The sequence below is a fragment of the Dryobates pubescens genome, chromosome 20 (genome assembly GCF_014839835.1).
Source record: "Dryobates pubescens isolate bDryPub1 chromosome 20, bDryPub1.pri, whole genome shotgun sequence".
Taxonomy (NCBI): domain Eukaryota; kingdom Metazoa; phylum Chordata; class Aves; order Piciformes; family Picidae; genus Dryobates; species Dryobates pubescens.
In genome coordinates, this window is record NC_071631.1 from 683,336 (window position 1) to 705,111 (window position 21,776).

The following is a 21,776-nucleotide window of genomic DNA, read 5'->3' on the forward strand; positions in this document are numbered from 1 at the left end:
CCCTTCCAACCCAACCCATTCCATGGGTCCAGGAAAACACAACTCCAAGCCAAGCAGAACCCTTCCATCTGGCAGCACTGAGGCCAAGGCAGGACCCATCCCCTGGGCAGGCACAAGCAGAGCAGCAGAGGAGCTTCCTCTTACCAATATCTTTTGCTGTCAGCCTTCTCCTCTGCTTCAGCACAGGTTGTGTGGCTTCCACGGAGCCGGGCGGGAAGGTGATGTCTCGCCGGATCATGGGAGGCTGGACAGCTGCTGGTGTGATGTGGGAGGCAGGCACCGGGGGCCCTGCCTTCTGCATCTTCATCCCCGAGTGCAGGAAGGGAGACTTGCTGGGAGAAGTGCGGTTCTCCAGCGGTCTGGGCAGAGGTGCTGGGCTGGATACCTGAGGAATGTGATTCTGCATGCTGGGGGGGGTCTGGTAGTTAGACTGGGGGGGCCTCGTCATGGGGGGCACGGGGGCAGAGGGACCGTAGGGAGGCTGCCGGTTGCCGTGGGCGGGCCACGGCCCCTCGTGGTTGACCCTCTGCTCCGAGTGCAGGATCTCCTCCGTCCGACTCACGCCGTGGTACGCGGGCCCCTGCGGCGCGGCGCCGGCGCCCTGCCGGTTCGGGTAGCTGTAGCCCATCTCGCCGCGGCCCTGCCACATGGCTCCCTGCTGGGGGCCCTCCGGGGCGGGCTGCATCGGGCCCCCCAGCATCTGCGGCGGGAGGCTCTGCTGCGCGCCCGAGCCCGGCGGCGCCGAGACCCTGTCCCTGCCGAACTGGAAGGGGAACTGGCCCTGGGGCGCGGCGGCGGAGCGGCGCTCGGCGGCGGGGTAGGCGCCGCCGTACTGGTTGTACAGGTCCGGCTGCGGCGCCGGCTGCGCCCCCGGCTGCTGGCTCTGCTGCTGGCTCTGCGCTGCGGGCAGCGGCTGCGGCGCCTGCCCCTGCCCGGCGCTGTAGGGGACGCTGTACAGGTCCCCTTCGTGCCGCTTGGCCGGCGGCCCGTAGCTGCCGTCCATCGGCCGCTTGTAGTTCTGCAGGGAAACAAAGGCAGGGGCGGCGTCAGGGCGGCGGCGGGAGAGCGCGGCACCCTGCGCCGGCACGGCAAGGGTGGCTGCCGGCAGCAGGGAGGCTCCCTGCGCACGAGGAGTCCCATGGGGAACACAAGGGGGCACAAGGTACTGCTGGGGGGATTCCTGTTGGGCTCCAGGGGAAAGCGTTTCCCCGTGAGCAGTCAGACATTGGAATCATCTCCCAGGGGCAGCAGTGGAGCCCCCTGCGTGGGGAACTTTAAGCCTCAGCTGGACAGGCTGCTGGGGCAGCTCATTGCAGCTCCACCATCACCTAGAAAGGTTGGAGCAGGTGAGCCTTGGGGTCCCTTCCAGCCTGGCATTCTGTGATCATCTACTGGGAAACAAGGAACCCACAGCTCAGCAGGCAGGGCACATGCCCCACAGCATGGCCTGCGAGAGGCTGAGCCTCCTCTCCTCCTTAGCCACGTCCAGCCTCAACTGGAGCAGCCTTTCCATTTCACCAGGCAAGGCCAATTCCTTGTGACTGGCTGGGTGCTTTCCTTGTGGACTCCACAAGGATGCCTCGAGGGCTGAAATCTGCCCACTGAAAGGACCTGCCTGTGGGGAAGGCTCGGCGCTGCTTTCAGCTGTGCACAGGTTCTTGTTTCTTTTCACATCCAGGAATTTTATCAGACCCTACTTCTCTGAGGCTTTCCCCAAAACAGAGGTTTGATGCTGCAGCATCAAACAGGATAAACCTGAACACTGTTGTGATTCCTGCTGCTTCTGGAGGCTGGAGAGCCTGAAATCTGCAGATCACTGAAAGGACCAAGAACTGCTCTCCCCTCTGCATCTTTTAAGTGCAAATGCAGAGAACAGTCAATTGCTGAGACAAAATTAAAACCCAAGCCCTCTCTTGCCTCCAAGGGTCCAGGCTCTGGCTGCTCCACACTCTACTCAGAAGCTCCAGGGTCATGACTGGCTTCAGATGGAGCTCTAGGGCTTCAAAGATGACAGGAACCAGAGTAACTGGAACTCCTGGCTCAGCGCCCCGTGGCTCTGGTTGCAGAGCCAAACTGCAGAGCAGTTGGAATTATTCTTAGCACAGCCTGGTGAGTGCCCTCTCTATGCTCTCCTAAACCAGAGAACTCAAAATCATCAGGAAAACCTTCTGGGCCCTGGCACTGACACAGAGAGCAAGTCAGATATGAGGACTCTGGACAGAGCTGGGTGTTCCTTCAAACTCTGTCCTGAAACAAACCTGGGGGTGGAGAACCTTGAGGAGGAGGCAGAGGGGCAGCAGAGGAGCCTTTGTCTGCAGCTCCCCAGAGCCACCAAGGACTCACCCTAACCAAACTCATCGAATCACTTGTTACAGAAATGTGATGGGCTGCAGAATGTTCCAGAGGGGCAGAGAAGCCCAATAAAGCTTCCTGGTCTGCTGCCTGGCCAGGGCACCTGTGTCTGCAAGCTACACAACCTTCCAGGACAATGCTGGGAGCACTAAAACTTTAAACTACCTGAAAACTGGGGGCAAAAAAGCCTCCTGGATAAGCTCCTTCATTCTACACATGGATAAACACACAGCCCAAAGGTTTCCATCCTCCTCTTGTCATGGATTTCAGAGAGAAAGCTCTGCTCTGTCCATCAAACCAGCCCCTTTCTGATCCTTTACCTGCTGCTGCTGTTGGTACATGGTAGTTTGCTGGCTAGGGAAGGGGCTGCCCGAGGATGTGCCTTGAGTGGAGAATTGATTGCCATAGGAATCATGTCTGGAGAAGAAACAGAAGCATTACTGATCTGCTCAGGTGCAAGCTTCCCAAGTCTCAGAGCTCTTGCAGGGGGAAGAGCTGTTTGTGACAAGAGCCTGCACAGACCTTTGCTGCTGCTGCTGCTGCTGCGGGTAGCGGCTGGGGGAGTACATCCCTGACTCCGGGGTGGAAGGCAGGAGGTTGGGCTGCGGAGTGCCGGCCGCTAAGTTGCCCTCAGGTCCCATGCCGGGCTCCGTCCTGCATGGAGGTGGAGACAAAACCCCCAACAAGTTCATTTAAATCCACTCTTGCTCCTCACGTGGCAAAGGCTGATGGCAGCAGGGAGGAGAGGTCCTCAGCTCACCAGCCAGGCGAGGCCGGGTCTCAGCAGCACCTACCTCACGCGGTCGTAAGGACCTCCATAGGAGTAGTGTTGCCGCTGCCCCATGGCCATGTTGCCCATCCCTGGGCCTGCAGCACGGTTGTAAGGGTCACCCATAGCACTGTTGGGGCCCTGCCCTGAGGACATGAAGGGATCGCTTCCTGGAGCTGGAATGGTGGAAGGAGCAGCAGTCAGGGGCTCTGCCCCTGCCCCACGAAGCTCCGTCCCATTGCTGGGGCTCCCGCAGCGCGTCCCGGTGCGCAGCTGGGCGGGGGGCGGTACTGGAGCGGGGCAGGGGCAGGAGCAGGGCAGCACTGCCTCACCTTTCCTCATACTGCTGTAGGGATCTTTATTTGGCTCGTAGGACATGCGACTCATCATGTCAGAGGTATTCATGCTGGGCTGGTACCCTGGGTTGGGAGTCATGGAGTTGCGCTTCTGGAACGCAGGATCGCTGCCATCTGCGAAGGCATCCTGAAGGCCAACCGAGTTACTCCTGGTTCAAAAACCCCCCAGACACAGAATTAGAGAGCTCCAGGAGGCTCCTCAGGATGCCTTCCCCACACACTCCCTCTCGGGTGTTGCTACTCCCCACAAGAACCAGAGAGGCATCAAGAGCTGCCCCCAGATCCAAGCCTCAGATCCCACCCCAGGGGCAGTGATCGTTCACACCCTGCTGGGAGCTTCCTTGGTAACAGAGGAGCAAAGCCATGGAGCTCCCCCAGACCAGCCCTCAAGTCTCCAGCCACCTGTGGTGGTGACCTCCAAGCTCACTGCCTGTAGCCAGCAGGGTGGCAGAGGGTGCAGTGCTCTCATACCTGATGCCTGGCAAAGGAGGCATCTGACTGTGTGGCGTAGATGCTGGAGTTGGTGGCTTCAGGTCTCCTCCTTCTGCCATGGAGCTGCTGGTGGACTGAGGTGTCTGAGGGCCCTGCATCGAGCCTGACCCCGCTGCAAGAACAGAAGTGTGGTGTGAGCAGCTCTGCACCCTGCAGAACCTCCCCAAACACCAGCCTCAAGAGACAACGAACCAATGTCCTCCAAGGAGACAGATGAAATAGGGCAGGAGGAGCAGGAGGAGCTCAACAGTTCAAGGACACCCTGGGCCAGACTTCCCAGAAGAACCACAAACAGTGACCTGAAGCTGAGAGGACATCTTCACTTCCATCACACTGTCATTCTTAACCACGTTTTGGTTCACCCCCTGGGCCCCACTGTGGTCTGTGTGGTGCTGGCTAAGCCACCTAAGCTTCAGAGGCTGATGTTGTGCAGTGCACCACGTGGCCGGTGCTGCTTCTTGCCAAGGGACAGCTTCACTTCCTGCCCAGGGAGCAGGTAGCTTTGGGCCCTCTCCTGGAAGTCTCTCAGTCTCTCTGGTGATGACAAGTGCAGGCTGCCAGCTGAAGTCACTCTGAACAAGGCTGCTCTGTCTACGCTGCCCTTCCGGAGGGGTTAACTCATGCACCACTCCCAAGGATTCCTGGAGCAGGGAATGCCGGAGCTGCCGGATCCTTCGCTGAAGGCAGAACCTGTCCAGCCAGTTCCTGGCTCTGCAGGAGGTTTGCTTTCTGCTGCAGGAGGCTTTCATCACAACTCCCAGGCTGTCATGTGCCAGCCAGCTGTGCCGGCAGCTCCGCGGCCCTCCTCTGCCCCTGGATCCCAGTAACAGCCTCAGCTCCTGGCTTCATCTGCTCCTCACAGCCAGCAAGAGCTGAACTCTTAATTAATGTTTCCATTAGTTACCAGCCCCAGCACCCGATGCTATCCCTCAGCTCCAGCCCTGCCTGATGACTCATTTCAGCTATTCATTAAAATCCTCCGAGGTCAGGTCCGGGGCATGTTTGTTTACACCCCACCTTCCTGGCACCCTGTCCTCCTCCTGCAGGACTCCCTCCCAGCCCAGGGAGGTCTCTGGAGAAGGCAGAGCTGAGCAGAGCCCAGCAGGGAGTTTCATTCATGGGCCCTCCCTGCGGCTCGGCTTCCCTCCCCAGCTCCCCTGGCGTCCCCCAGGCATCCTCCCCGCGCACCTCTGTCCCTGCCTGGCGCTGGCAGGAAGAGGCCTGGAGCCTTCCCCCGTGGCTGCCATTTGGTGTTTGTCCCCACCCCCTGCCATCACTCCCACTCACAAAGTTACACACACTTGGAGCCAGGCCAGTTCCACGCTCTGGGAATCGGAATCCCAGGGCAGGCTGCTTCCAGCTCCCCGGGGACAGGCTGCAGGTCACCGGCAGGCACCGAGGAGGCTGCGCGGTGCCCACATGGCCCTGCCCAGCCCACGCTGGCCACAGCCTCTCTGTGCTCTGGCTCAGCCACACTCAGACAGGAGCTCAGTCTAGTGCCACAGAAGTTAACTTCCTCTTGCAGAGCACACCAAGGGTGAAGCTGCACTGGGACAGCCCAGGTGTAGTTGTTTAAACCACCGCAGAGCACAGGTCCGGGGAGCTGCCAGGAGCACACCTGGCTGAGAAGCAGCTGAGGGCTCAGCAGGGCTGGGACCACTGAGCCCACTCCAAAGAGGGTTCATTATTCCACTCCTCAGGAGCTAGACAGAGCTGATGCCAGGTTTCAGAACCAAAAAGGCCTTTTCTGCAAATATCACAGAACTTCAAAGCAGGGCAGAGGTTGTGTTTCCCCTACAGGAACAGGCTCCTGAGCAGAAAAAGCAGCTGAAGGTTCTGCTTGTAGGGGAAACTGCAAACCAGCTGAAAGGGCTGGCAAGTTCAGCAGCAATTCAAACACTGAGCTCGATGCAAACGAGACAGAAACCATCAGAGACTCTCTGAAGACTAAAGAGTGCAGCAAGCAGGCTGAGCCTGGATGCTTTTGGATGCCTCCTTCTCTGGTTTTTGTTTAACAAATCTGAATTTGGAACTGGAGCAGCCCACCGAGGCTCCGAGCAGGAGCTCATTTGCAAGGGGCTCATCTCTAGAGCATGCAACCTGTGACAGGCTCAGGAGGCTCTCTGTGCACAGCCTCAGAAGTTCTCAGAGTCTCCTGGTGAGGACAGAAAGCAATTGCTGAGGAAGAGGAGTGCACCCCCACAGCAAGCACTTGCTGCCAGAAGGCAACATGAGCACAACTTTTCCAGCAGGCTCCCAGAGCTAAGCAGGGACATCAAGGGCTGCTGCTGGGAGCATGCAGAGATCACCTGGCAGGGCCCAACTCCAGAGCCCTCTCTCCACCAGGTCCTCACATGGTCCTTGGGGATCAGTCAGCACTGGGCTGGGTGTAAATATTTGTGTGTCTTTCTTCAGCTTAGTACAGAGGTGGGACACAAAGCAGTGAACTGTCCCAGGAAGCTCTGACCCACTCCTGCCAGCATCTTGGACACTGAGGGTGGTGAGACCCTGGCCCAGGCTGCCCACAAAGGCGGGAGCTGCCCCATGGCTGGAACCATCCCAGGTCAGGTTGTCTGGGGCCCTGAGCAGCCTGCTCTAGTTGAGGATGTCCCTGCTGCCAGCAGCTTGGTTGGTCTGGATGAGCTTGAGAGGCTTTGCTCATTCCCTGCCACATCACAAAGGTATTTCACCTGCACCACCAGGGAGGAGCTGGTTAGAAACAAGACACAGAGGGCTCTGTGCACATCTGGAGCCAGTGTGACCCCACGGGGTCAGGTGAACAGTGCCAGGGATCTGCTGCTGCAGATTTCCTCTGCATGGCTTCACCCAGCTCTGAACTCACCTGGGGATGGAGGTTGGATCTTGGTCTGAGACTTCTTTGAATCAGCAGCTGCAAAGATATCTGGGGGGGGGTCCTCCCCCCGCTCAATCTTGCACTCGAAGGCATACAGACACTGGATGTACTGCTTCTTGAGCGAGCTGGCAGCGCTGCTGGACGTGCCCACGTTCAGGTTGGTGGCCAGCTCACGCCACTTCTTGTTTTTGTTGACCTGCACACAACCAAACCAGAGGCTCTGAACTCCAAACCTTCTCCAGCAAGTTAACACTCCCCAGCTAGCAGAGAGCAGGCAGCAAGGGCTGAGCTGAGCAGCAACAGCTGTTTTCAACCCCCCAGACTAGTGACCTCCCCTCCTCACCCACAGGAACCTTTCCAAGAGGAGCAGATTGCAAACTGAATTATACATGAGGGCAGCTGACAGCCAGGTGCAAAGACAGAGGGTCACCAACCTCTGCCCTGACCAAAGCAGGGAAAAGACCTCCTTGAGGTGAGTCTCAGCACAGACTGATCTCAGCCAGCCCTGTGGCTCACTTCAGGGATGCTGAGGTTTAGAACACCAAGCAAAGAAGCACAGCTGGAAGCCATGGCTGACACCTGGCCCCAAAGCCACCTTGCAGTTGTGCTGCCCCTTGGCTTGTGACTGACTACAAACCCCCAGGGACCACACTTGGCTGCTGGATACCCACCTGAGTCAGTCCTCCAATCTCCTTCACTGAGATGTAGAGCCTGTAAAGGTCCAAGGGTTTCCTGCCCACTGCTGGCAGGTTGGTCATGCCCATGGCCTTCTCCTCGGTGAAGGCCAGGTACCGATCCACCCAGAGCTTCCTCTCAGGCTCACCACCCAGCTCATAGAGTTTGGTGATCTTCTCATTGGTTGTGGTAGAGGAACTGGACTTCTGGGAGAAGGAAAGAGAGATCAGGACTGAGCAGCACAGCAGCAGCCAGCTCATTAGTCAGGACTGCAGGAAAGAGCTCAAAGTTCTGCTGTTCTCCTGAGGAGAGCTCAGCGCAAGGCCGGGCAAGGATCCTCTGACCAAGGTAGCACACAGGCAGCTGCTGCTCAGGGAGCTCCCAGTGCCTGGTTTTGGAGTGTTCAGGATAGCTACAGAGACCAACCCAACCCCAAGGAGCCTTTGCAGAGAGCCATCTTTGAGGAGAGAGGGATTGAGGAATTCCTGACTGCAGAGGTGAGGGCTCTGAAGTCTGAGCTTCACACACAGCTCCCTACACACCCGACCCACCCAATCCTCCAGGGCTGTGTTTAGACACAAAGCCTCTGCTCCTGCACCCCCCTTGCCCTTTGATGTAGTGCCTGAGCACATTCTTCTGTCTTCCACCACCTCCAGCAGACACCCTTGGAGTAAAGGCAGAAATGGCTTGGGCTCTCCAAACATACTTAAACATTAACTCCCAAAGCAGACTTCAGCATGAGGTTGCAGGTGAGCCCCTACAGCCAAGACTCTGTTCATCATACTGATGTGATAATCCTCCAGCAGCCATTAAAAACAACACCCAGAACATTTTACCTTTGACTTGGATTCAGCTTTTGGTGTCCCATCTGCCTTGTTGTTCATTTTAGCTGCAGGTGTTAACTTGACATCCCCCAGGCCCATCATCTCAGGGCTTGCTGCCATCCCTAGGAAGTTCAAAGAACCTTCAGCACTCATTTTCAAGGCAGTGCAATGAAATCCACACAATGCCCAGCAGCACCTTACCTGCTGAGTTGTTGGCCATGTTCCCACCCATGGGGTAGGGTGGGCCCTGGGGGTTTATCATCCCAGCCATACTGTTAATTCCCTGGCCATAAGGAGGTCCAGTGCCCATCATTCCCCCTTGATTCATGTTGGGATAACCAGGAGGCCTAGAGAAGGCAAGGAACAAACAGATGCTTATTGCAAAGAGGCAGTGGTAAGACCTTGCCTTCTGAAGAAGGAGGTTTGTGAGGAGCAAGTGGAGCAGTGACTCCTCCAGCAGAAGCCCAAGGATCAGGTGCCCTGTTGAAGTTTGGCTACCCCAGAGCTTCAGTCACATCCTCAAAAGAGAGGGGGATGCAAATCATTGAGAGAGGTTCAGTTCTGAAGTGTTTTCACCCCAAACAGACCTTCACTTGTGTTGCCTTCACGAGGAACAGAGCTGCCACCGCTGCCGCCCTGTGCACTCGGAACTGGACTCTGCAGTGCTGCAGCCACACTTGAGGCTTTTTCTGCCTTTCCTGTTTGCTCCCCACACAAGCTGCATTGTTTTAAATGCACCAGAAAACCTCCTCCACAGCTGCCCCTCCTCAGAGGGACAGGGCTTTGACACCATTTGGGAGCCTGCCCTCTTGCAGCCCCGGCTAACATCAGAAGCAGATTGCAGAAGCAGCCCTGAAGCCAGGATCGAGAGCACCAAGAGCAGACAACAGATCTGACAGCTTCACTGGGGCAACCCAACTTGGAAGCCAGCTCCTGGCTCTCATGGCATTCTTGTAGGCCACATACACCTACTCTGAAATGTGCAATAAAATCCCCCAACCAACCACAGAAAAGAGCTGCAAAGTTCAGTGCAGAACTCCAGCTGCTTTCCCACAGCTGCTCATCAAGGCCCTAAAAGGAAGAAGCTGCTCACACTGGGCCAGCAGAGCCTTGCTTGAGATGAATGCAGCTGGAAGGCTGCTGGATTTATGGCCCCTACCACACAGGCAGAGTCTTTGCAGTCACTCATGCAACAAAGAGGACCAGAAAGCAAAACCAGCTGAAGAGATGTCAGGTTTGAACAGATTTCACCTACAAGTAGTAAAACTTCCCCAAGTATGTCTCTAAAGCTGAGCCCCAGCCAGCTGCTTCTCCGAGCTCTTCAGTGCTGGAACTGATGAGCAAGGCCCCAGGGAGAGCAAACCCTCAAGGGGTCCCAGATTGGGGTTATTCCACCCACAGCTCTGAAGCCCAGCTGTGCCAGGGGACAGGGGCCTGGGCAGGGCAGAGCTGCTCCTCACCTGTTCTGGATGGAGTTGGCAGCAGCGTGCATGGCGGCGGCGGCTGCCTCTTGTGCTTTGCGGTTCATGCCCCCGGGCGGGGGGCACATCCCTGTGCCCACCTGAGGTGGCATATTCGCCATGTTAGGTCCATAAGGTCTGTTCCCCATGGTGGCATGGGCCATCCTCCCTGGAGGGAGCCCGCTGTAGGGTGGCACACCAGTCTGCCCATGCATCTGGCTCCCTGCTCCCATGGGGTTCATGCTTCCTCCCATCCCTGGGCTGGGGTAGTTGGCATTGGACATAGCATTGTAGTTTGGCTGCCTGGGATAACCTCCTGAGGAGATGAGAAGAGGGGAAAGACAACATCAGTCAAGCAGCTAGTTTATGAATCACCATCAAAATCCTCTATCAGCAAATATTTAAAGATCCCTAACAGGGATGAGGGGGAGTGCTCACACCTCAACGAGGAGTCAAAGCACTTGGATATAAGCCACACAAATGTGTTTTGACACAGCCAAGCAACAACAACGACTCAAAAGCTGCCTGAAACTCTCCCCAAGCATCAACCAAGCAGTGGGCTTGATGGTCAGGACAGAATGTGATCAGCAAAGCCCCCAACAGCCCTCATTTAACCCTTTCTAAAACTTACACCACTGACTTTTCCTCCTCTCCAAGGAGGCCTGGCTCCTCTCTCTTGCACTGGGTGCATGACCTACATCCTCCTAAACCAGGAGGAAATCTACATTTGGATGTAGCCCTGAGAACACCACAGGTCATCAATCCAGGCTGGATGGGGCTTTAAGCAACCTGGTCTAGTGGGAGGTGTCCCTGCCCCATGGCAGGAGGTTGGAACTGGATGATCTTCAAGGTCCTTTCCAAGCCAACCCTTCTGCCACTCCATGACTCTCAAGGTGACCCCTGAGGAGTGCACTGCTTTGTGCCACCCACACATTAAAAGAAGACAAACCAGAAGTTTAGCAAAGCCAAGCTCTTACACTGGAGAGAGGCTCAGTTCCCACCATGAGGAGCTAACTGTGCCTCACCTTGAGGTCCATACTGCCCCCCCTGGGGTCCATAGCTTCCCATGGAGTTCTGCTGGTAGGGCCCCATGCCAGCGTGCATCTGGCCTCCAGAAGACTGCCGAGGAGATAAGGCTGAGCCAGGCTGGGGTGAGCTGTACTGGGGCATCTGAGGATTCCTCTGCATGTAACCTGGTCACCCAGAGAGTGGAGCAGACAATTATTAGTGCAAAGTACCCAGAGGTGCTACTGGACACATTCTTAGGTCACAGCAACCCCTGGGTCCTGCTAACAGAACCCTTCCAGCAGCAGCCTGGCCAGAGCTGCAGCAGCTGCTGTGGAGGAGCAGTGCTAGGTGCTGAGATAACAGATCCAATTTCCTGTTTAACCAGAGAAAAGCCAGCCAGCCTCATGTCACAGGAGCAGGCAGCACAGCTCTGCAAACCCTAGGGGCTGCTTCTTTTGCTGGGGTTGTTTGGTTGCTTACTTGGTGACAACTTCTAGCTGTGAGGGCTGGAACCTTTCCTGCATTTCCCCCCCACCGATCCCATTCCCTCAGGGGGAAAAGGACACAGCACTGTTGTGAGCATCCCTCCTTTTGAAGCTTCAAGTTATGGACCTTGGAGCAGAGCATTCACAGAAGAGCTTGTGAAAAGCCAGAGAAAACATCTCAGAGGCCAAACCACCAGGCTCAGATGGAGCATCCAGAGGCCAAACCACCACCAAGAGCTGAATCCACCGCACAGGGCCTAAACGTTCGCAGCTTAGAAACCTGGGGCAGCTTGTAAAGGCTATCTCACCATAGGATCCATGTCACCAGGCCAGGTAAGTTTTAGTTACACATCCAGCTCTACAATGAAAGCTTTTATCTCATGGCACACACCTCGATCTTGGGCTATGCTCGACTGGTTCATGGAAGGATGCATGATAGCGTCCGACTGGCCGCTGGGCGGTCGGGGTGGCATCTGATTGCCTGCACCACAAACGAGAGAGTGGTTAGTGACACAACTTGCACACCACAAACCCCAGGAGGCAGGAGTATTAAATGCCAGGAGGACAGCTTCAGGAGGAGGTTGTTAGCCACAGTGAGGAGCAACAAGAGGCAGATCAGCCACAGTAACCCAGCAAGATGACACTGCTGGGTTCCAGCCCTCCCACCCAGCTCAGACGCTGGACATGAGCTCACAGGACCTCAAACCACACTGGCACTGGCCAGCTCCTCCCCACTGCCGCAGCCATTCCCTCCTCAGCTGCAGGAGGCAGCCCCAAAGAAAGGTCAGCATGTGCCAAGCAGCCTCACCTGGAACTGCAGCAGGTGAAAGGGGACCAGAGCGGGACTGAGCAACACTAGCTGGAGATCCAACTGGGGATGGGGAGGGTCCTCTGATGCCTGGCAGGTGAGGAGAGGTATGTGGAGAGAAAGGAGACTGAGCTGGGTTACTCTGCTCTCCTTGACTGCTGGAAATCCCTGATGTGCTTACTCCAGGACTCAGGGCTCCTTCTGTACCCATGGGCAGATCATCTATTGAACCAGACAGGTCCTGCAACACACAGAGAAACAGATCAGGCAAGAATAAAACAGACACGGGGCTGTTCCCTCTCACCCTCTGGGGCATCTCTTCCTTTGGCACTCTACAAACAGAAACCAGGGAGCTCTGCTCACATCATCACCAGTAACAAAGGTGGCTGCAGAGCGAGGCAGCCTTATCCTGCTGCCTGCTCTGAAGCCAGGAGGGCCCTGGCTGGCTGGCTGAGTGCTTGCTGGTGGTCCCAACAACTGCAAAACTCTGCTGCTTCTGCTTCAGTTTAGAGGTGAGAAAGTAAAGAATGCATCCACAACACAGCTAAGACTGCAGACAGAGGAGACAGTCCATGTGATGATGGCTGGGAAGAGGCTCAGCCTCAAAGCCAGCAGCTCCTGCCTCACCATAATTAATTCATACACCTCGTGTGAGCTGGGAAACTGCTCACTTGAGATGGATAAAAACAAAGTAAACAGAGATTGAAAAGAAAACCAGAGAATACTCTTCAGGGCTCCCACTTCCTGCTCTTCAAAGGCAGCAAAAAGATCAGCCTGGAAAGTTCAGCCTTTCTTGAAGGCACAGCTAGAAATCCCCCTTCCTGCTGCAGGCATCCAGCCTGGAGAGGAAGAGCACCAAAAGCCTAAGCCAGGTGAAACCTCCACTTGCCAGAGCGGTGACTGCACAGCAACAGCACCAGGAATCAGCTGGCAAAGCTGAGAAATAGGCACAGGTCCAAGGAGGTGATGTGCAGAGCCACCAGCCCCCACTGCCCCAGCTCTCTGCTGACAGCCTGTGCCAGGTCCTCGGGCTTGGCCTGCCCTGGATGAGCAAGAAACAGTCCAAGGCAGGCTAAGTGGTGGCAGACCTGAACAGAAAGCTGGGATGCTGTAACCCTGCCAGGGAAAAATCTCTGCCAAGGATTCAAAGGATCACAACAGGTGCAGAAGTGGCAGACCAGAGCTTACCAGGCCCTCACCTATCGTCTGTCAGCCTTCAGAGCAATCAGCCCTGGCTCAGAGGTGTTCCAGCCTGAGCCCTGAAGGCATCTCAGATCAGCTCCCTCTGCACAGAGCTCAGCTGGCCAGCATCAGAGCAGCCTCATTCCAAGCACCACCAGGAAGGGCTGAGCCAACTGATAAACACCTTGGACACCCTGCTCTCATCTGCACTGGGGGGGATGGATGCTGCCTGCTGCAGCAGCAGTTCAGGTAACACTTGCCCAGCTCCATGCTGTGTGAAGGACCTCAGACACAGGCACTGCCAACTCAGCCTGCAGAAGCGAGCAGGAGCCCTAGCCCTGCACCACCCCTGCCTGCCAGGGGATGTGGGACAGGGGAGAAGGCTCTGACAACCTCCCCATCACCTGAGCTGGAGAGCCACATGCCACCACCTCCCAGCAGGTGGACAACTGGGACTGACAGGAAGCACAAGCACCAAGCTGGGAGACACCCAACCACCTCCCCACACTTGGATAGACAGTGAGGGGCAGGAGGACAAAGGTGAGAGCTGGGCACACTCAGCTGCCTGCTGCATTAGGCCAATCTTGGCTGCCTGAAGAGTGGAATTTGAGCAAAATGCTCTACCCCATGCTGGCAAACACTGCACTTGAGCAGAAAGCAGCAGTCACCTGGGGGGGTGCTGAGTGTCCTTCCTCCCATTACTGCTTCTGTCTCAGAGATCATTTCCTGCACCACTGTCTCAGAGGTATATTTGTTTACTGCTGAAGTATTCCCTTCCTGAGGAACAAAACCAAAGAGCTTTGGTTTATTTCACTGAAAGCTACAGAAACTGCAGAAGCAGCCTAAAAATAGTGGCTGAGAGCTCCTGCAATGTTCACTGCCTCCCTGGTGGAACACCAAAAGCACTGCTGCCTGATGCAGGTTCTTGGCCTTTTTCCCCAGGACAACTTTGACAAACTCCACCTTCCTCCTGCAGAAAGCAGCAGTTCCAACATCTTGCACTGAAAGGCAGCAACCAGCACAACCAGGAGCAGAACACTCCCCTCCCTGAGACTCACTGCAGCTAACTTCAGCCAGCAGTCCAAGCTTCACATCTAGAGTCCCCCCTAAGACAATGAAGGGATCAGAATGTCCAGAAGCCAGCTCAGTCCAACCTAAAGCTGGATGTCAGTGCTGCTGTTTCACAGAACCACGGAGTGTAGGGCTGGAAGGGACCTCTGGAGATCATCCAGGCCAAGCCCCCTGCCAGAGCAGGGTCACCCAGGGCAGGTCACACAGGAACACATCCAGGAAGGTCTTGAAGGTCTCCAGTGAAGGAGACTGCACAACCTCTCTGGGCAGCCTGCTCCAGGGCTCTGCCCCCTCACAGACCTCATTTCACTTAAACACATGAAGGTACTTTCAGTTTGAATCATCAAATGCTTTTTTCCCCAATCATCACTGAAATGAAGTTGGAGTCTAAAACCCTTTGCAGCTTCAAAATCTCCCCCACCATGAGCCCTTCAGGGCAGTCAAACCTCCAGAGCAGAGGGGCAGAGCCTGCAGCTGCTCAGGGGAGAGAGGATTTTTTTTAGGCTCAGGGGACAAAACATTTTACAGATGGACACCTGAGACAAAATCCTGGCACAAGAGGACAGACACAGAGCAAGTGTGGAGGGTGAAAGGTGGAAGCTCCCTGCTGTTGGGGGCTGTGGGTGACAGCCTCCCCCAGAGGCAAGGGAGGTTTGCCTCCTGGCTCTGAGGAGGTCCCTCTCTGCTCCGTGGGCTGAGCAATATTCACACAGGAGCTGGGCAGACTGGGAGGAGCTGGCTTGGTAAGGGCAGGCAGGAAGATCTCTGCAAGATAGAAAATGAAGCAAGGTTAGAAAGCCTTTGGAAATGAACTCCTGAGGAGCTCCATCAGGGTCTCTGAAGCTGAGGGCTGTGACCTTGCCGAGGCAGGCATCAAAGCTCAGCTTAAGTGCTGAGAGTCATTTACTAACATTCAGTTTTAATTAAGCAGGTTAATGCAGAGCTGCTTGGGCCACGAGGACCAGGGCCCCTCTGCATTGCTGGCATACCAGCAGGGACCTCACATGCAGCAACAGCAGCCTTCAAGCTAGGAAGCTGGGGAGCAGCCTCTCAGATCAGCTGAAAACTGTTAGAAGTGGATTTCCTCTCAGCCTTCCTTGGGTGTCAGGACATGAACTGGAACAGGACCATAAAAATCCAGCAACTCAGAAAGTGACTTTCAGCTCCACGTTTATGAATCCCAGCAGCTCCCCAGCAGAGGAACACTGCCAGCAGAGCAGCATTTCCTGAGCAGGTTCTTCGGCAGGACTAAGTTCCTCAGAAGGGAGACTCCTGCAAGGGGAAGGAGGAGAGGCAGGGACTGGAATGCCTAAGTGCAAGCAGCTGATCAGCAGGGAGCTGCTCTCCAGCCAGGTGTTTTCTCAGGATGCCAACCATCCAGGCACAGTGGGGGGTTGGCTTTTCTTAACCAGAGCCAAGGGCACCCTCCAGCTGGTGTCTCAGGTACCTGAGTGCACCACAAACTAGGGGGAAAAGAAATCTCTCAGTCTCCCTCCAGAGCACTTTCAGGGCAGCCCTAGCAGGGAAGCCTTTAACAACAGAAACCCTCCTTGAAATAATGGAGACCTGCTGCCGGCGGCAGGCTCTGGAGCGAGCCCAAGAGGAGAGGGCCTGGGAGGCTTTGTTTGCCTCCCACAGAGCATCAGGAGGAGACCTGGAAAGCCAGGAGAAGGGCTCTCCCCTTCCCTCCTCCCACGAGCACAGCCAATGGAGCTGAGACAGGAGGTGAGGCTTGACAGCAGCAACTCTGCCAACTGGAAGGAAACGTCAGGGTCTGGAGACTCTCCTCACGTGTTCCCAATGTGTTTCTTATGCCTTTTATTGCTCATCTGCCATGCAGATCAAAAACGCTGGAGGGATTCCAACTATTTCACACAGAATCTCACACTCCAGGCTGGCTGCAGCCCCAAAGCCTGAGTTTCTTCCCTTGAAATAGTGCCCAGTGTTATTCTGGGCTGTGACCTGATAGCGGAAGCCTGCGGGGACCCCGGGACCGGAGCGGCTCCAGCTGCGCCTGGCGGCCCCCAGCCCTCGCCGCTGCCAGCGCCGCTCTGGCAGCGCCGCCGCCAAACGAGGGCTCGGCAGCTAGCACCTTCTCCTCTTCACACCACAGCAAAACCCTGCCTGCAATCACAGGATCTGGTGCCCGAGGGAGGGGGCAGGGGAGTTCATCTGTCTCAGGGGAAGGGCTGCGAGTCCTGGCATGAGGAGGCAAGGCAGCCGCAGCAGGGAGGCTGGTGAGGAGAGCAAGGATCTGATACAAACTCATTTGTTAAACAAACAGAGATGAAACAAGGAGAAACACTGAAGATCAAGGCGACAAACACCAGAGGAGAAGAGATCCAAGCCTCCACTCTGGCCCATCCCACTGATCTGGAAGAGCAGGAAGACTGACCAGAAAGCAAACTGATCTCACCGGGCACTGCTGCCCTCCCCTGCCTCTCCCCTGCCCATGCCCAACCTGAAGTGCATGTGAGAAGTGTGGGGGAAGAGGGAAGGAGCAGAGGCTGTAATGATTGCAGGCACTATCAGATCACCAGATAGCACTCAAGGAAATTATGATCTGGAGCTGAGCATGTGGTGGAGCTTACAAATTGTGGAGGGGCAGTGGCTTCCACGAAGACGCTCCTGAGCAAGACCAGAGAACAATGGCTGCATTTATTCCCTGAAAGGGGAAAAGCCTCTTCACTGCCCCTAAGTGAAAGGCCTTCTGCTATAATCTCATTTTCCCCTGCAGTTTCTTTTCAAGAACACTTTCAAACTCATGAGCTTGTCCTTCCCTTCCCCTTTATTTCCACACCCAAAACACCTCAGTGCTGTCACCAGAGTCACAGCTGACTGGCAGCCCAGGATCTCCCTGCAGCTCCATTTCCCAGCTTCTGCCTCACAGAGCACTCTGTCTCCTAGCAGAGAGTGGCCCAGAGACCTTGGTGTGCTCCACTTACACACCCACAGCACACCCAGCACCCCTGGCTTGAGATTTCCACGGATGAGATGGAAGGGCCTGGAGAGGGCTCTGCCACCACCTTCCTGCTCACTGTATTGCCTCTGCCAGTTTGGTTTTCCAGGAGGAAGCAGAAGCTGGAGCTGGGGAACAGAAGCTAAGCTACAGGAGATACCCAGCTGATAACTTTCCCTCTACAACCTGCTGTCTCCACAGTTTTTTCTTGCTGATGAGAGTCAGAATGGAGTTTTCCAGTCCCACTCTTGGTGCCCACAGGGAATGGAGAAGAGACCAAGAGCAGGAGGAATGATGTGTGCAGGATGTCTCTCCAGTGAAACCTCTCACCACATCTACACCACTTCTGGAATGGAAAGTGAAGTGAAAGGTGCTGTGAGCACTCTTCCTGTGTGCCCTGCAGGAGGCCTGGGGTACAGCCCCAAAATGCCTCTTTCTAAGCTGCCAGTCTGCCTGCCGCTGGTTTGGTTTCCCACACGTCAGGAAGCAACTCCATCCACGTTCCCAAGCTACCCAGGATGACTGAAGGGGCCTCAAATATCACCAAGGCCTAGCAACATGAGCTGCTGTCCCCTTGCCCACACACAGCTCTCCTCCACTGCCACACAGCTCTCAGGTGCTGAGAGGTTTGGGTTTAGATGACTTCTGTCCTGGCATCAGAACCGGGGAACAGCCAGGGGGAAGGTCGCTGCCACACCAGCGTGAGCTGCCCTGAACACTGCTGTGCTCTGGGAGAGCTTTTTCAGTTCATGGCCTCACCTCTTCAAATGTCCTTCAAGATGGGACAAGGTCAGCAATCAGAAGAACAAAGGAATTGAACTGTGCAATGAAATCCCTGGGTTTGGGCCCTTGCACACATCCCTGGCAGCTCCAGCTCTGTTCTGAGCAAGCCCCACATGTGAGCAGCCAGGAACTAGGCTCAGTTCTGAGGTTCTGCAGCAAGCTCCTGAGAAAACCCCAAGAACCTGCTTACAAAGCCAGGAGTGCACAAACCCTGCCAGCCCTACTCCAGCAGGCTGCTCACTCACCCCAGCAGTCCTCACACAAAGGGAACAAGTGCTGGACTTCTACTGCTTCAGAGGAAAACCACCTGCCCACTACAACAAACAGCAGGCAGGTAACCCCAGCAAGGCTCCAGCCCCTGCTAGCTGGACTCCATGTTCCCTTCCCTTCCCTTCCCAGCAGTTGAAGCTCCTCTCAGGCATCAGCACCGACAATTACAAACCTAAGATGGGGACTAGAACATGCAAGAGAGATTTGTGTGGTTTCCCTGCTCAAAAAAAAGCAGCTGAAAAGCTCAATTCTTCCAGGCTGGCTTTAGACAAACTGGTGGAAGCTGCTGGCTGTAGCTGCACTGCAGGGGAAAAAAAAGAGCATTTGGAAAGGAGGCTGTCGGGAGGAGGGGCTCGGTGCCACGGCGCAGCTCCACTCCGACGGCAAAAACGAGGCTGCTGTTCTAATCCACCTCGGCAAATGTAGGTGAGCCTGGGTGCCTGGCAGAAAGCAGGGACACACAGAACACAAAACCAGCAGGGAGGATGGGAGAGGGAAGTGCTGCTGGCTTTACTACATTCCTGCAAGGGGAGAGCTGGCAGAGCAGCCAGCGCCGCTCCCGCAGCAGCCATTGATTCCTCAGAGGTCGATACTCCACTCCCACGGATCTGCTCGGCAGCAGCTTTAATCACATCTCCTGCTCCTGCCCTCTGTCACCCCTCCTCCCTCCTCCCCTCTCCCCCTCCAAATAAAATTTAAAACCATAAAATAACAGGGAGGTAGGGGGTGGGGCCTTCCCTTCCCTCCCCCCCGGCAGGTTTCACGTTCTCCATCTTCGGAGAGCAGAGCGCCCAACGTTGGACTTGCAGCACAAAGTGGAGCAGGAGGAACCATGCCTCAGCCACCCCTGGCAGGCAGCAGCACCTGGGGACTGCTGGGTGCTGAGCCCCTCTGCAGGGCCCTGGGAAAGGCAGCAGCCAAACTCTCCAGCAGAGCTCCCATTTTAACCCTTTGGAACCCAGCTGGGTTGCTGGTTGGACTGGGTGATCTCAGAGAGCTTTTCCAACCCAAACCATTCTGTGCCTCTAGGAGCACAGGTTGCAGCCCCTTTGTTTGAAGAGCTTTTGTTTCCCTTCCAGAGGTTTTGAAGTAATTCTCCATCAGTCTGAAGACAAACCCCAGCTCCCACGAAACACTGAATCACCTACGAGGCAGGAGGCTGCCCTCTCCCTGCCAGCCATAAGGACGTTCCAGTTCCCCAGCAGTGCTTCCTCTGGAAGGCACTTGCCAGTCTCTGATGCGTTCAGTTCAGACTCCAAAAGCATTTAGTCATCTCAGCATGTGACTGTGCCACCATGCCAACCACACCAGCCAGGCTGGGCAAAGCCACACAGCCAAGGCAGGAGTCTGAAACCACTGCAGAACCAAGGCCCCTGCTCAGGCCAGAGCTTGGCATTTTCAACACAGCTCAGCTTTTAGTGCTGCTGTTGGCTTCTCTGGAACGATTCAGAGGGACAGAATCAACTCCTGAAGAAGTGGAAGGAAGGAAGATTCTAGGAGACAAGGGAGGAAATCTCCCTTCCAAGACCTCCCAGGTTATCAGGGTTTGCCAACCTGACGAGCCTGGCAGTGCTCTGGCTGGCAAAAGCTGCTGCAGAGCCAGCTGGCAGCTCCTCCCCCAAATGCCTCCTGCCTGTGGGGAGGCAGCGACAGAGCCATGGCTGAGCCCCCCCAGCACTGCCAGCTGGGGCACCTCCAGCCAGCACCTGCCTGCGGCGCTGCACCCAGGGGCTGCTCACCTGGGTGGGACATGGACACCGCAGCACGTTTGGAAGGAACGGAGGGAACTCTGCCCTGGCTGGGAGCAGGGAGCCTGCAGGGGCAGAGGTGACATAACCATGGAAACCTGGCCCGGGCCAGGCGCTGACGCAGGCCCTGTGCCACCCTCGGGGTCAGGGTGACAGAAGAGGCAATTCCTGGAGGTGTCACTTCTGCTCCTTTCAGGAAACTCAACCTTCTCTTGTCTTTTCTTTCAATAAAAGGCTTCTGCACACAGACCAAGGTCACAACATGGACCCCCCACCTCCTCTGCACGGTGTGGGCCCCTGGCAGGGCTCCAGTTTTGGTGGAAAGGGCAGAGGAGCCAAACACCCACAGAATGGTTTGGTTTGGAAGAGACCTTAAAGCTCATCCAGTTCCAGCCCCCTGCCATGGGCAGGGACACCTCCACCAGCCCAGGTTGCTCCAGGCCTTGAACACCTCCAGGGAAGAGGCACCCACAGCCTCCCTGGGCACCTGTGCCAGTGTCTCTCCACCCTCACTGGAAAGGATTTCTTCCTAATCTCCAGCCTCCATCTCCCTCCTCAAGCTTCAACCCATTCCCCCTCTCCTCTCCACACAAGCCCTTGTCCCAAGTCACTTCCTGGGCCTCCCTCTCAGGAGGAGGCTCTAGCGGTCTGCTGGCAGACTGGAAGAGGCTTCTGCACCTTTCAAAGGGTCTCCAATGGCACCAAGTCAGCAGGCACAGGGAAGTGAACTCCTGAGCTCCCTGCCCCGCAGCAGTGAGGCTCTGGGAAGCGCTCTGGGAAGCCTGGGGTCACCTCTCTGCGTTTGGCTGGGATGGGGCATGGGGAGGCCGGGATGGGGGCACCGGGGCAGGGCTCAGGGCTACACTTTGGGCTTCAAGAGCACAGCTGGTCAGCCCACAGCTCTTTCCTGATGACCACTGACCAGCTCCTGGCCCTGGCCCAGCCCGACAGGACACCAGCTCCTTTCCTCCCCAGCCAGCTGCCAGCCCTCCCTGCCGCCTGCCTCCCCAGCTCCTCTTTCCCTGGGGGCTGTAACCAGAATCGCTGCCGAGAAGAGCAAGGCTGGGGGCTAGGGGACTGTGCTCGGCGTGCAGGCAGGAAGCAGAGCTGAGCTGAGCTGAGCTGAGCTGCTCCCGACCAGAATAGAAACAGGAAAGGAGGCCGGCAGCGAGCAGGGCGCAGGCTCCGGCCCAGCTGCGGCAGCGGAGCCTCGGCAGGGCCTCGCTGCTCCTGGGCAAGGCGAAGGGCCGCGGGCCGCTGCAGCCTGCGTGGGGAGCTTCCTCCCAGGCACCAGCCTGGATTAGCTCTGCTGCAACCCGGAGGAAGGGCTGGGAGGAGAGAAAATTGCCACATGGACAAATAGCTGAGCAGCCCTGAGAAGCAGGTCACAGGCGTGAAGCACAGCACCAGAGAAAGGTTTGGGCTGGAAGGGACCTTCGAGATCATCTTGTTCTGACCCCTCCCACACCGCCTGGGTGGCTGCAAGATCAGGGTAGCTCTGTGAGCTGCACCCAACACTCTCCACCATTAGCAAAATCAACAAGACACTGACAGAAAGGCAGAGCCCTCTGGAGAAGCCACAGAGCAAGGATGGCCACCATCCCCCCCGGGGAAAAGCTTAGGCAGAGAAGCCTCGGTCAGGCATTAAACCCTTCCAGCTCCCTTCTATCACAGCTTGGG

At 56.4% G+C, this 21,776-nt stretch overlaps 1 protein-coding gene across 2 annotated transcripts in view; it reads right to left on the bottom strand.

The window, feature by feature from the left end:
- ARID1A (AT-rich interaction domain 1A) overlaps positions 1-21,776 on the bottom strand; it is a 57,302-nt gene that overhangs the window by 3,189 nt on the left and 32,337 nt on the right. The window contains exons 5-18 of one of the 2 annotated variants that reach the window (XM_054170340.1): positions 12,084-12,324; positions 11,667-11,756; positions 10,808-10,975; positions 9,783-10,098; positions 8,524-8,669; positions 8,335-8,444; positions 7,495-7,701; positions 6,812-7,019; positions 3,949-4,081; positions 3,454-3,626; positions 3,147-3,297; positions 2,875-3,006; positions 2,673-2,769; positions 145-1,018 (exon numbers count right to left, since the gene is read on the bottom strand). In XM_054170340.1, coding sequence (XP_054026315.1) covers positions 145-1,018; positions 2,673-2,769; positions 2,875-3,006; positions 3,147-3,297; positions 3,454-3,626; positions 3,949-4,081; positions 6,812-7,019; positions 7,495-7,701; positions 8,335-8,444; positions 8,524-8,669; positions 9,783-10,098; positions 10,808-10,975; positions 11,667-11,756; positions 12,084-12,324 — 3,046 coding nt within the window. Of the gene's footprint in view, positions 1-144; positions 1,019-2,672; positions 2,770-2,874; positions 3,007-3,146; positions 3,298-3,453; positions 3,627-3,948; positions 4,082-6,811; positions 7,020-7,494; positions 7,705-8,334; positions 8,445-8,523; positions 8,670-9,782; positions 10,099-10,807; positions 10,976-11,666; positions 11,757-12,083; positions 12,325-21,776 lie in introns of both variants that reach the window. The other variant, XM_054170339.1, reaches the window with a different exon arrangement.